The sequence below is a fragment of the Mustela putorius genome, unplaced genomic scaffold, assembly GCF_011764305.1.
Source record: "Mustela putorius furo isolate JIRA1106 unplaced genomic scaffold, ASM1176430v1.1 tig00537350_pilon_pilon_pilon, whole genome shotgun sequence".
In the NCBI taxonomy this organism is placed as follows: domain Eukaryota; kingdom Metazoa; phylum Chordata; class Mammalia; order Carnivora; family Mustelidae; genus Mustela; species Mustela putorius.
Window position 1 is genome coordinate 26,567,985 of NW_025422471.1, and position 13,516 is coordinate 26,581,500.

At 37.1% G+C, this 13,516-nt stretch overlaps 1 protein-coding gene across 1 annotated transcript in view; it reads left to right on the top strand.

The window, feature by feature from the left end:
- Window positions 1-13,516, top strand: part of FAM169A (family with sequence similarity 169 member A) — a 65,353-nt gene that overhangs the window by 39,156 nt on the left and 12,681 nt on the right. Inside the window, exons 6-8 of the mRNA XM_045074432.1 lie at window positions 948-1,127; window positions 11,864-11,992; window positions 12,513-12,625. Coding sequence (XP_044930367.1) covers window positions 948-1,127; window positions 11,864-11,992; window positions 12,513-12,625 — 422 coding nt within the window. The remainder of the gene's footprint in view (window positions 1-947; window positions 1,128-11,863; window positions 11,993-12,512; window positions 12,626-13,516) is intronic.

Here is a 13,516-nt window from a genome sequence, read left to right on the forward strand (position 1 = left end):
CTAATTGGAGGGTCAGAACATAAATCAGCATTCTTAAAAAGACAAATCAACATAGCTGTGTAATAGAAGAGGCATATTTAGTGACTGTAAGTTATTTCTTCTAAGTATTCAAGATATTTTTAAAAAAATACATGTACAGCAAAAAGATTGTTAACTTAACCATTTCTAAGAAATGTTTCCATTTAGTCACTTTTCTAAAAATTTTTATTTATTTATTTGAGGTAGAGAAAAAGAGCAAGAGGGAGCAAGCATGAGGTAGGGATTGGGCAGAGGAAGAGAGAGAAAAGGACCCCCTTCTGAGCAGAGAGCAGGTTGTTGGGGCTGGATCCCAGGATCCTGTCATCATTACCTGAGCCAAAGGCAGATGCTTAACTGGCTGAGCTGCCCAAGTGCCTCTGTTTCCATTTAGTTCCATTCTGTAGTCCTTAAAAATCTGGAAGACTGACTTCTTTCTTTGCCATTATGGAGTAGATAAAAATGAGACTACTCACTAGAGAAAAATGGATAGATGGTTATTTAGGTACTGAAGTTGTGATGAGGTACTTCACGCATTTTACACTATATACAGTCATCACATACACTAAAAACAGTCATCCCATACACTTTTTTAGTTTTAAAATGTAATAGGTGATGAGTTTTGAAGTTGTGCAAGTCTGTAGATAGCAATGCATATTCTAGTATATACTTAAAAATGGTAATAGTGACTTCTATTAGATGATCCTGTGACAAAATACATAGATAGTTCTATCATCATCACATGTATACATTGTGAAGTTATGTGTAACAGCAGCTTGGAAGCATTTTATATTATGAAATTGATACATTTCTTTAACACTCTTAAGGTAAGAAAAACTTAACTAGATTGTTAATGTATGTTCTTTAAACATATATACATGTATGGCCTTTTAATGTGAAAAATTACTGGGTTTCTTTTTTCATGACTGCAGGAAGCATATGTGCCTCATTTCTTACTCAAAGCTACCAACTGCCAGTCCTTGATACAATGTTTGTAAGAAAGAAATACAGAGGCAAAGATTTTGGGCTTCATATGCTGGAGGACTTTGTTGATTCCTTTACAGAGGATGCTCTTGGCTTGCGGTATCCACTCTCCTCTCTCATGTACACAGGTAAATTAAGTTTAAAAATGTTAAACTTGTTTCATTGTTCCTTTTAAGTTGTTTCTGAGGAATACTGTAAATGTGCATATATCACTATTAACTAAATTTGGATTCTTTGGGTCCCTAGGGCTTCATTTTGCAGATGTGTCCCTAGTCTCATGTATATGGCAGTTTTTTGAGGTGTGATGGCTTTTTTAAAAAGTTGACATATAATTCATACACCATCAAATTCACCCTCTTAAAGTGTACAGTTCAGTGATTTTTATTATATTCATAGCCGTGTACCCATAACCAGTATCTAATTCCAGAACATGCTCATTACCCCAAAAAGAATCCCTGCACCAACTAGGAGTCACTCTTCATTCCCCTACTCCTTCATCCCCTAGCAACCACCAGTCTATTTTCTTCTGTATGGATTTACCTGTCCTCGATATTTCATATAAATATAATCATGTGATATGATTATATTATAAGCCCTTTGTATCTAGCTTCTTTTATTTTGCATAAATTTTGTTAAAGTTCATCTGCGTTGTAGCATGAATCAGTGCTTCATTCCTATTTATTTTTTTTAAAAAAGATTTTATTTATTTATTTGACAGACAGAGCTCACAAGTAGGCAGAGAGGCAGGCAGAGAGAGAGGAGGAAGCAGGCTCCCTGCGGAGCAGAGAGCCTGATGTGGGGCTCAATCCCGGAACCCTGGGATCATGACCTCTGCCTAAGCAGAGGCTTAACCCACTGAACCACTCAGGCGCCCTGCTTCATTCCTTTTTATGGATGAATAATATTCTCTTTTATGGATATGCCGCATTTTGTTTATCCATCATCAGTTGATGGACTTTTGGGGTTGTTTCCACTTTCTAGCTGTTAACGAATAATGCTGCTGTAAACATTTGTATAGTTTTTGTATGGCTATTTCTCTGCAGTTAGTTGTGGATGGAATTGCTGGGTCATATGGTGACTCTATATTTAACATTATGAAAAACTCCAAACTATTTTCTAAAGCACATTTACCATTTTACATTCCCATAAGTAGTGGATGAAAGTTACCATTTATATTGTCACCAACACTTGTTACTCTCTTTCTGTTTTTAAAATTTTTATTTTATTTTCATTTTATTTATTTTTATTGATATATAATGTATTATTTCTTTCAGGGGTACAGTTACTATCTTTTTGATTATAGCCATTCTTGTGGGTGTAAAGTGGCATCTTATTATATAGGTTTGATTTGCATTTCATGTTGAGCATCTTTTCATATGGTAGTTGGCCATTTCTGTATTTTGGGGGAAATGTATATTTACGTCCTTTGACCATTTCTTTTTTGGGTTCTCTGTTGTGGTAGCTTTTAAAATGAAATAAAAGGGGTGCCTGGGTGGCTCAGTGGGTTAAAGCCTCTGCCTTTAGCTCAGGTCATGATCCCAGGGTCCTGGGATCGAGCTCTACATCGGGCTCTCTGCTCAGCAGGGAGCCTGTTTCCCTTCCTCTCTCTCTGCCTGCCTCTCTGCCTACTTGTCATCTCTGTCAAATGAATAAATAAAATCTTTTTAAAAAATTAAATAATTTCAGGCGTATAAAAAGATGTAAAGAATAAGACAACAAAAACTCATGTACCATTCAGCATGTGCCATCCATGAGAAATGGATCATTGCTAGTCCATTTGTACACCTACCCAATTAACTCACTTCCTTCCCTGAAATAGGCACCACCTCATTTTGGCATTATTTACCCCATATATTTCTTCGACTTTTTGTTTTCGAGAGAGGGTGAGAGAGAGAGAAAAAGGAGAGAAAGAAAGTGTATACACAAGCACGTGCATGAGGGATTGGGGCTGAGAGGAGAGAGAGAACCTTAAGCAGACTCCATGCCCAGTGCAGATGCTGATGCGGGGCTGATCTCACTACCCTGAGATCATGACCTGAGCCAAAACCAAGAGTTGGTCACTTAACCTACTGAGCCACCCAGGTGTCCCTCTTAGACTTACAAAGCTTATTTATGTATCCTCCATCAGTATGTCCTATTGTTTAACATATTTAAAAACTGGGGCTTTGGGTGGCTCAGTTGGTTAAGTGTCTGCCTTTGGCTCATTCATAATCCCAGCATCCTGGGATGGAGCCCTGTGTCAGGCTTCCTGCTCTGTGGAGCCTGCTTTTCCCTCTCCTTCTGCAACCCCTCCCTGCTTGTGTGCTCTCTCTCTCAAATAAATAAATAAAATATTACAAAGAATTTTATATAAATGATACATAATGTATGAATTCTCCTGCAGTTCGATTTTTATATTTATGAATTCATTCTTGTGGATTCACATAGCTCTATTTATTCATTTTCAGTGCTGTTTAGTATTCCATTGTATGAATATACACTGTGGTGATATTTAAAAACTATTGGTGGTGGGGCGCCTGGGTGGCTTAGTGGGTTAAAGCCTCTGCCTTCAGCTCAGGTCATGATCCCAGGGTCCTGGGATCATCGAGTCCCACATCGGGCTCTCTGCTCAGCAGGGAGCCTGCTCCCCCCCAACCCCCCGCTGCCTGCCTCTCTGCCTACTTGTGATCTTTGCTTGTCAAATAAATAAATAAAATATTTAAAAAAAACTATTGGTGGATTTATATTTGTACTTATAAATGTAACTCCCAAACCACTGCTTTTCTCTTAATGAAGTGAGATTTAGTCCTAGAAGGTAATTTACTTGGAAGCTTTATTAAAACATAATTTACCATTGATTTTCATCTAACTAGAGATCTTTATTTCCACTGAAAATATGGTTTTGTTCTTAGTTTGCTCCCCCTTTTTAATATCAGAAATCCAGCAAACAAGAACCAAGTGTTGCATGCCCATCTTGAATCATAGTTTCTGTGTAGACCCATACATGAGAATGGAATGAATCCTTTATACAACTGGATAATCTGAAAATAGATTTCCCCTTAAAATCTGATTATAGTTTTACTGAATTTGGGAAGGAATGTAACACACCCACTGTAGGCAGATCTCAATACTTACTGTTTTCTGGGGTGCCTGGATGGCTCAGTCGGTTGGTCAGCTGCCTTTGGTTTGATCAGGATCCCAGGGTGCTGGGATTGAGCCCCATGTCAGGCTCCCTGCTCAGTGGGGAGTCTATTTCTCCCTCTGCTTGTGTGGGCTCTCTCTCCCAAATAAATAAATAAAATCTTAAAAAAAAAAACTCTTTTCTAATTCTTTTTTTTAAAAAAGATTTTATTTATTTGACAGAAAGAGATCACAAGTAGGCAGAGGCAGGCAGAGAGAGAGGAGAGGGGGAAGCAGGCTCCCTGCCTAACAGAGAGCCCGATGTGGGGCTCAATACCAGGACCCTGAGATCATGACCCGAGCCAAAGGCAGAGGCTTAACCCACTGAGCCACGCAGGCACCCCTTCTTTTCTAATTCTAATGACAAATTGAATACCAAGTGAATTACAGGTGTATATCTATTTTTACATAGTCTAAGTGGGTTTTAGCTCAATTTATCCTTCTGTTTAGGCAGGAGGTTGCCTGATAATGTTCTATTGATTTCATTTGTATAATGTTTATGAATGTAGTGTGAAAATAAAGGAATATACTGAAAATAGAAAATTTTAGACTATCTGGCATCTCTATTTTCTGTTTCGTGCTCTTCTTTCTGTCTTGTACAATACTTATTATATTTGAAGAACTTGGATTTCCATTTGATTTTCTCTTACAACTTAATTAGTAGTTCCTTATGGCTGCTAGATGCTTAGTATTCTTTGATGACCTTTGCTTGTTTCCATGAATATTTTTAATGATCCAGGAAAGATTATAGTGTTGTATGTTGTAAGCTTTCGAAAGAGAATTTGTTTATTCCACAAATAGGTAGTGCATGCTAAGTATGGATGGGGTTGGCCTCAGGGTTGAGTAGATGATTAGGTACCTATGAAAAGTTGATTTACACAGTACTATCGCATACCCATACCTAAACACATGGGATGAATAAGGTCTCATGAATCTTACCCATTTGGCATTTATCCTGGTGTCCCATATGAGGTGCGGTTCCAGTTTTATTTTACCTGACAGGTATAAGATTGCTCTAGTATTATTTGTTGAATAATTTATCTTCTGCACTGATTTGCATTAATATCTATATCAGTTCAGCAGACAGTCGTCACTGATGTGCTAACTCTTTTTGTAAAAAAATAAGTTTTATTGGAACACAGCTTGTGTTCATTCATTTACATGTTGTCTATGGCTTCTTTTGTGCTAAAATGTTAGAGTTGATTAGCTATGACAGTGCCTATATGGTCTGTAAGTCTAAAGTACTTATTGTCTGCCCCTTTAAGGAAAAGTATCCTAACTCTTAATCTAGATCATATGTTAAATTTGTATATGTATATGTTTGTGTGTGTATATATATATATATTTTTTTTTTTTTAAGATTTTATTAATTCGAGAGGGAGAGAAAGTGAGCATGCAAGCTCAGGAGCAACTTGGGGGCGCTGGTGATGGGGGGGGCGGGGAGGGAGAAGCAGACTCCCTACTGAGCATGGAGCCCAATGCAGGGCTTGTCTCAGGACCCCGGGATCATGACCTGAGTCGAAGGCAGATGTTTAATCAACTGAGCCATCCAGACACCCCTGTTTCTGTATATTTCTTATCTCCTTATTTTTTCTATTAATCTTTTAAGTTCCAGTACTTTGCTCTTCTATTTATTTTAGCATTTGGTTATTTAAAAGGACTAGTCTTCTCCCCCATTTCATATTTTTGACCTTACTTGTTTTCCTGTATAGACTTCAGAACCCACTTACTAGATTAAAAAAAAAATTTTGTTGGAATTTTATTGGGATTACTTTTAAACTTACATATTAGCCCCTAGTAAAATGTAAGACCCACCAAAAAACTATTAGAACAAGTAGGAGTGCTTCAGTCAGTGAAGTATGTGACTCTTGATATCAGCGTTGAAAGTTTGGGCCCCATATTGGGTCTAGAGACAATTTAAAAATAAAATCTCAAAAAAAAAAAATCTTTTAGAACTGATAAATGGATTCAGGGATGCCTGGGTGGCTCAGTTGGTTAAGTGTGTGCCTTTGGCCCAGGTCATGATCTCAGGGTCCTGGGATGGAGTCCCACATTGAGCTCCTTACTTTCGAGGAGTCTTGTCTTCTGCGCTTCCTCCTGCTTGTTCTCTCTTTCTCTCTCTCTCACTCTGTGTCTCTCTCTCAAATTAAAATAGATTAAAAAAAAAAAGAACTGATATGGTTTCAGTAAAGTTGTAGGATGCAGAATCAATATTCAGATATCCATTTCATGTCTGTACACTAACAATGAGGCAGCACAAAGAGCAGTTAAAAAAACCAATTCCATATACAATCACACCACAAATAATAAAATACCTAGGAATAAACCTGACCAAAGAGGTGAAAAAGATCCATCCTCTGAAAACTGTAAGACACACTGATTGAAAGAAATTGAAGATGACACAGAGAAATGGAAAAGACATTTGATGCTCATGGACTGGAAGAACAAATATGTTAAAAATGTCCATACTACCTAAAGTAATCTATAGATTTAAATGCAATTCCTATCAAAATATCAACAGCATTTTTCACAGGACTAAAACAATCTGAAAAAGCCATTTATTGAGCACATTCATTCCGTGCAAAGAACTAGACAGAATGCTGTCACAAAAGAAGAGATATTCATGGACTCTATGCACAAGAAACTCGCAATCTAAACTGGTATTAAAATGAAAACCTAAAGAAATAGATTGTAAAGTAGAACATACTTTAAGGAGCTTAAGAGCACTACAGGTAAAGCACCACAGGATTTAAAGGAGGACAGCTGTACTTTTGTTGGTAGAGATCACGAAAGGCTTTCAGTCTTGGCCCTAAGAAAGAAGCAGATTGTCGAAAACTCAAGAAAATTAATCCTAGACAAAATGAATACATAAGTAAATAAGTATCTTTCTTGTATATGACCACTAGTTAGAAGAAATAATGTTTAAGAGAACACAGTATTAATTATGGTAACAAAAGATAAAGTTCTTAAATGTATATATTTTTCCTATGTTAATTCTAAGAACTCTATGGAGAATATGTAAATGCTAACTGATTTCAACAGATTCATACAGCTGTACATATTAAACAGTTATAATATTGTTGGACAGAAAAAAGATAATGTCAATTTTCTGTAAGCTAATTTGTGAGAGTTTTTTTTTTTTTACATTTTTAAAAACTTTCTAGTATAGCTATTTTAGGTGTACAATCTAGTGATTCAGCAGTTGCATATATTAGTGATCATGAACATAAGTATACTCTTTTTTTAAATCATTTTTATTTTTAAAGATTTTATTTTTATGTGATCTCCATGTACAGTGTGGGGTTTGAACTGAAACCCTGAGACGAACAGTCACATGCTCTACTGACTGAGCTAGCCAGGTGTTCCAAGATAACTGTGCTCTTGTTTTTTTTAAGATTTTATTTATTTATTTGACAGAGAGAAATCACAAGTAGATGGAGAGGCAGGCAGAGAGAGAGAGAGGGAAGTGTTTCCCTTCTGAGCAGAGAGCCCGATGTGGGACTCGATCCCAGGACCCTGAGATCATGACCTGAGCCGAAGGCAGCGGCTTAACCCACTGAGCCACCCAGGTGCCCCGATAACTGTGCTCTTAATCTCCTTCACCTATTTTGCCCATTCCCCCCCCACCCACCCACTTCCCCTCTGGTAACCATCTGTCTGATCTTTATACTTAAGGGTCTATTTTTTTTTTTTTTTTTCCCCTTTGTTTCCTTAAATTCCATATATGTGTGAGAGCATATATGGCATTTGTCTTCTCTAACTTACTTTGCTTAGCATTATACCTTCTAGATCCATCCATGTTGTTGGCAAATGGCAAAGTTTCATTCTTTTTGATGGCTGCATAATATGACATGGTATATACATGTCACATCTTTATCCATTCATCTGTCCTGTGGACACTTGGGCTTCTTCCATATCTTGACTATTATATGTAAATAGTGCTGCAGTAAACATAGGGGTACTTATATTCTTTTATTTATGTTTAAATATTTTATTTATCTGTGAAAAGAAGGAGAACGCGTACAAGCTGGGGGAGTGGCAGGCCCAGAGAGAAGCAGGCTCCGAGCCTGATGTGGAACTTGATCCCAGGACCCTGGGATCATGACCTGAGCCAAAGGCAGATGCTTAACTGACTGAGCCACCCAGGCCTCCCATCCCACCTATATCCTTTTAAATTTAATGTTTTCATATTCTTTGGGGTAAATACCCATTAGTGCATTTACTAGGTTGTAGGGTAGTTCTATATTTATTTTATTTTTATAAAGACTTTTTTTTATTTGTCAGAGTGCATGCATGCTCAAGCGGGGGGAACAGCAGGCAGAGGAGGAAGCACTGAATAGGGAGCCTGATGTGAGGCTTGATTCCAGGACCCTGGGATCATGACCTGCACCAAAGGCAGAAGCTTAATGGCTGAGCCACCCAGGTGTCCCAATTTTTAAAGATTTTATTTTTAAGTTATCTCCACACCCAGTGTGGGGCTCAAACACACAACCCCAATATCAGGAGTTGCATGCTCTACTGATTAAGCCAGCCGGGTACCCCTAGTTTGCTTTTTTATTTTAAAAATTTTCAAGTTTTGGGCGGGCTGTAATATATATAACATATTTATCATTTGAACTATTTGTAGTTGTGGAATTCAGTTGCATTCGTCACATTCATTCTCTATGAATTTGCCTCTTCTAGGTACCTCCTAGAAGTGGAATCAGACAATATATGTTGTTCTATGTGTGCTTTATTTCACTTGGCATAGTATTTAAGGACCATCCATGTTATAGCATATATCAAAAAAAATTTTTTTTTTGAAGATCTATTTATTTGAGAGAGAGTGTGTGTGCATGCATAGAAAGGCCGGGGAGAGCAGAGGAAGAAAGAAACCCAAGCAGATTAATGCGCTGAGCATGGAGTCCTATGCGGGACTTGATTTCATGCCACCTGTGCCAGAACCAAGAGACACTCAACTGACTGAGCCACCCAGGCACCCCACATCCAACTCTTGATTTTGGCTCTGGTCACAGTCTAAGGATCATGGGATTGAGCCATGTGTCTGGAGCCTTGCTCAGTGGGGAGTCTGCTTGAGAATTCTCTTTCCCTCTCTGTTTGCCCCTCCCTCTGCTCACACACATTCTCTTCTCAAATCTTCAAAAAAAATTCCATTCCTTTTTATGGCTGAGTATTTTTTTTTATTGTGTATATATGTCACATTTCATTCATAAATCTAATCATCTTCTGATGGATGGACAATTGGGTTCTTTCTACCTTTTTGCTATTGTGAAAAATGTTGCCGTGGACATTGGTACGTAGATGTCTGTTTGAGTCCCTGCTTTCTGGCTGAGAGTGGAATTGCTTGAGTTATACAGTAATTCTGTGTTGAGCTTTTTGAGGAATTGCCATATTTTAATGTGTTTAAACACATTTAACATGTTTACTTGTTAATGTGTTTTTACACATTAATTTGTTTAATGTGTTTTCAAACTTTATATAAATGACATCATTTGTATATATACTAATTTGTTTTTTACTGATCTTTTAGATTTATCATTGTTAATATGTAGCTGTAATTTGTTGTAGTTTCTGTATAGTATTTTATTGTATACATTTTGTAATTTAATCAGGTATCCCTTAATGGTGGGCTCTTAGGTTGAACTCCCCACCTCTACTTAAAAACAGCTCTGTAGTGAATATTACAGAAATCTTCTTGTGCATATGTGTAAGTCATTAGGGTATATACCCAGTAGTAGAATGGAAGCATACAATATGTTTTTACAACTCTACTAACTGTTGCAAAATTATTCTCACACAGAGAATGTGGGAGTTTCTGTTTTCCTTATTCTTTGAATGCTTAGGTTATCTGATGGGTGTGAAAATGGTATCTAGGGGCGCCTGGGTGGCTCAGTGGGTTAAGCCGCTGCCTTCGGCTCAGGTCATGATCTCAGAGTCCTGGGATCGAGTCCCGCATCGGGCTCTCTGCTCAGCAGAGAGCCTGCTTCCCCTCTCTCTCTCTGCCTGCCTCTCCATCTACTTGTGATTTCTCTCTGTCAAATAAATAAATAAAATCTTTAAAAAAAAAAAAAAAAAAAAAAGAAAATGGTATCTAGTTTGTTGTTTCATCTTGCATTTCCCTGGCACCTAGTGAGGTTTTGCCGTCTTTGCCTTTGTTAAGTGACCTGTCAGTTTTGTTATGTGTAAATATCCTTTTCATAACATCTACCAGTTCTTTTTGGGGTCATTTTATCTCTCTAATTAAAATTTAGGATTTTTTTTATATGCTGAGAGTACTAATTCTTTGTCTTATTCTGAAAATCTCCTAATTTGTGTTTTTATGATATCTTTTTAATGTAATACTGTGCAGTCCAGTCCCGTTTGGCAGTCACTAATATAAATTAGATTTAATTTCAGTTTAATTAAAATTAAATTATGCATTCATTTCTCCATTAGCCACATGTGGCTAGTGGCTACTCTACTGGACATTGCTGATATAGGACATTTCTATCATTAGAAATTTCTGTTGCAGGGAGACTTGGGTGGCTCAGTGGGTTAAGGCCTCTGCCTTCGGCTCAGGTCATAATCTCAGGGTCCTGGGATCGAGCCCGGCATCCAGCTCTCCACTCAGCAGGGAGCCTGCTTCCTCCTCTCTCTCTGCCTGCCTCTCTGTCTACTTGTGATCTCTGTCTGTCAAATAAATAAATAAAATCTTAAAAAAAAAAAAAGAAATTTCTGTTGCCTAGTTCCTCATAGAAAGTTTTAAACTGTAATGGGTTTATCATAATATTTCATTACGGATTGTGGTTTTCATATCTTTTATGAGAAATCTTTCAGCACCATTATGTTTAGGAGGTATTCTCTTAGTTTTCTTTTAAATAATTTGCTTCTCTTAGTAAGTATTAGACTCCATCTAAAATTTAATTTTATGATGTGAGGTCAGGATCTGCCTTTTCTATATAGATTCTTGTTCTAGCATTAGCATTTTTTTTAAAGAATTTATTTATTTGACAGAGATTACAAGCAGGCAGAGAGGCAGGCAGAGAGAGAGGGCGGGGGAAGCAGTGTCCTTGCTGAGCAGAGAGCCCGATGCGGGACTCGATCCCAGGACCCTGAGATCATGACCCGAGTCGAAGGCAGCGGCTTAACCCACTGAGCCACCCTGCATTATTATTTTGATAGTCTGCTCTGCCAGGAGATGTAATGCTACCTCTGTCATTTGCCAGGTTCTTGGTGTGTCCTTTCCTCATGGGCTTTTTCCCCCTGGTATTTCAGTTTTTTTTTTTTTCCTTTTCTTCATCTTTTTTTCCCATATCCTTTTTCTTAACCCTTTCTTCTTTCATTTTGAATTTGGGGTCAAGTTTTGACAAGTTCTCTTAAAAAACAAACTTGTTGGGAATTTGTTTATATTTGCATGGAATTTACCAAATGATTGGTGAGAATTGGTGTTTTTATACTATTGAGTCTAATAATCATTGTAATTTTATGCCCCTCAGTAATATTGAGTAATTTCCTCCTTAATGGTGCAACACATCTTCTAATAGGATTTTTATTGTCTGTTCAGGTTAAAATTTGCATAAATGAGACTGATGTGTAATTGAGTTGCATTTGTGTTATGCTAGCCCCATTAAGTGAGTTGGGCAGCTTACTTTGTGTCTTCTTTCTGTTTTCTAAAATAACTGATAATTTGGGGTTTCTAGAAAATTCTAAATGTATTTTTCATCAGCTTGCAAGCAGTACTTTGAAAAGTATCCAGGAGATCATGAACTCCTTTGGGAGGTTGAAGGTGTTGGACACTGGTACCAGCGGATACCAGTCACCAGAGCATTACAGAGAGAAACACTTAAAATTACAGGTAAGAATTACAGGTTTCAAATTGAAACACATGTCAGGGTTAAAGAGCAGAGCCTTTTAATGTTTGTGGCTCTTAGTCTGGAGTTATGGTATATTGTAATGTGACCTCTCTAGTAACAGATCCTCTTTTCTAAACTTTGAATTTTTGTTATGTATTAACATTTGAGTCACTAATAATAAGAGGATTTAGAATTATAATAGCCCAGCAGAGTCTGACATTCTAGGAATTGGTGGGTAAGAAGGAAACACAGATACTAAAGCAGCATAGACTAGGCATCAAGGAATCAGAGAGTAGTCCCTGGTCTTTCCTCAAAGTCACGAAATATAGATAACTAATAATTTTGTAATTGCAAGTTTTCATTATAAGATATTGGTGAAGGAGATATTCCACACTTAGGTTTTCAACACCCTTCTGTTCAGGCTGCTATTCAGGGCTTTTGTGAAAAATCAGTACAAACCATGTTGTAGTTAAAACCAAATACTGATTGGGTTACAAATTTTTAAAATTCTTCTATACACAGCAGTTTCTCAAAATGAAGCTAAAAGACCTATGTCTGGAGAATATGGTCTTGCATCTGTTCCAGAATATGAAGCAGGAACTGAAGACAATCAGTCTAGTGAGATGCAGCTAACTGTAGGTACACTGTGTATTTATTGTAGGAAATAATTTTTGTTTCTTTAAACTAGATTCAGCTAATATTTAATTTTGTAAATGTTAGTGTTCATCAAGTTATGTAATTTTAATTTTTTACTGTGTTAGTTTTCTTGGAATCTCCTGTTAATGGCTTACTAAGGACTTAATTTTCCTTGAAAAATAATTTGGAATCACACAAAATAATATAGAAGAAATAGAAGAAAATAAAAAAAAATCTCTAATCCCACTACCCCAGATACAGCAACTGTTAACAGTTTTCTATTTGTATTTAATATATATTATAGAACATTGTATATTTTTGTTTTCTGTAATGCTGCTTCTGTTTTTCCTCCACTAACATAATATTATAAGCATTTCCATGGCATTATGGTTTCAAAACACGATTATTAAATAGCAGCATACTATTCTGTGTAAATACCATTGTTTAGTTCTTTTAACATATTACTTAAGTTTTTTTGCGTAAGTGGCTCAGCAGTGAACACATTCATATATACATCTTTTTGCCTATGTAATTCTTTCCTTGCACTCATAAATTTCTAGAAGTGAAATTAGTAGTAGGTCAAAAGTTATGAAGTTACTGTGGAAAGTTTGAGTCTCTGTATGCTAGGTCTTTGTAGAATGTAATGCATTTTGAAAGTACTAGGTAAATCTTCCAGGGACAAGTGCTTTGGGGAATTATTTGTGCCTCTTATTTCTTCCTTGATCCGTGTGAGTGTTGACTAAACTTTTTTGGAAACGTTTTTTAAGGATAATGTAAATCAGGAGGCGCCTGGGTGGCTCAGTGGTTAGTTAAGCCGCTGCCTTCGGCTCAGGTCATGATCTCAGGGTCCTGGGATCGAGCCCCGCATCAGGCTCTCTGCTCAGCAGGGA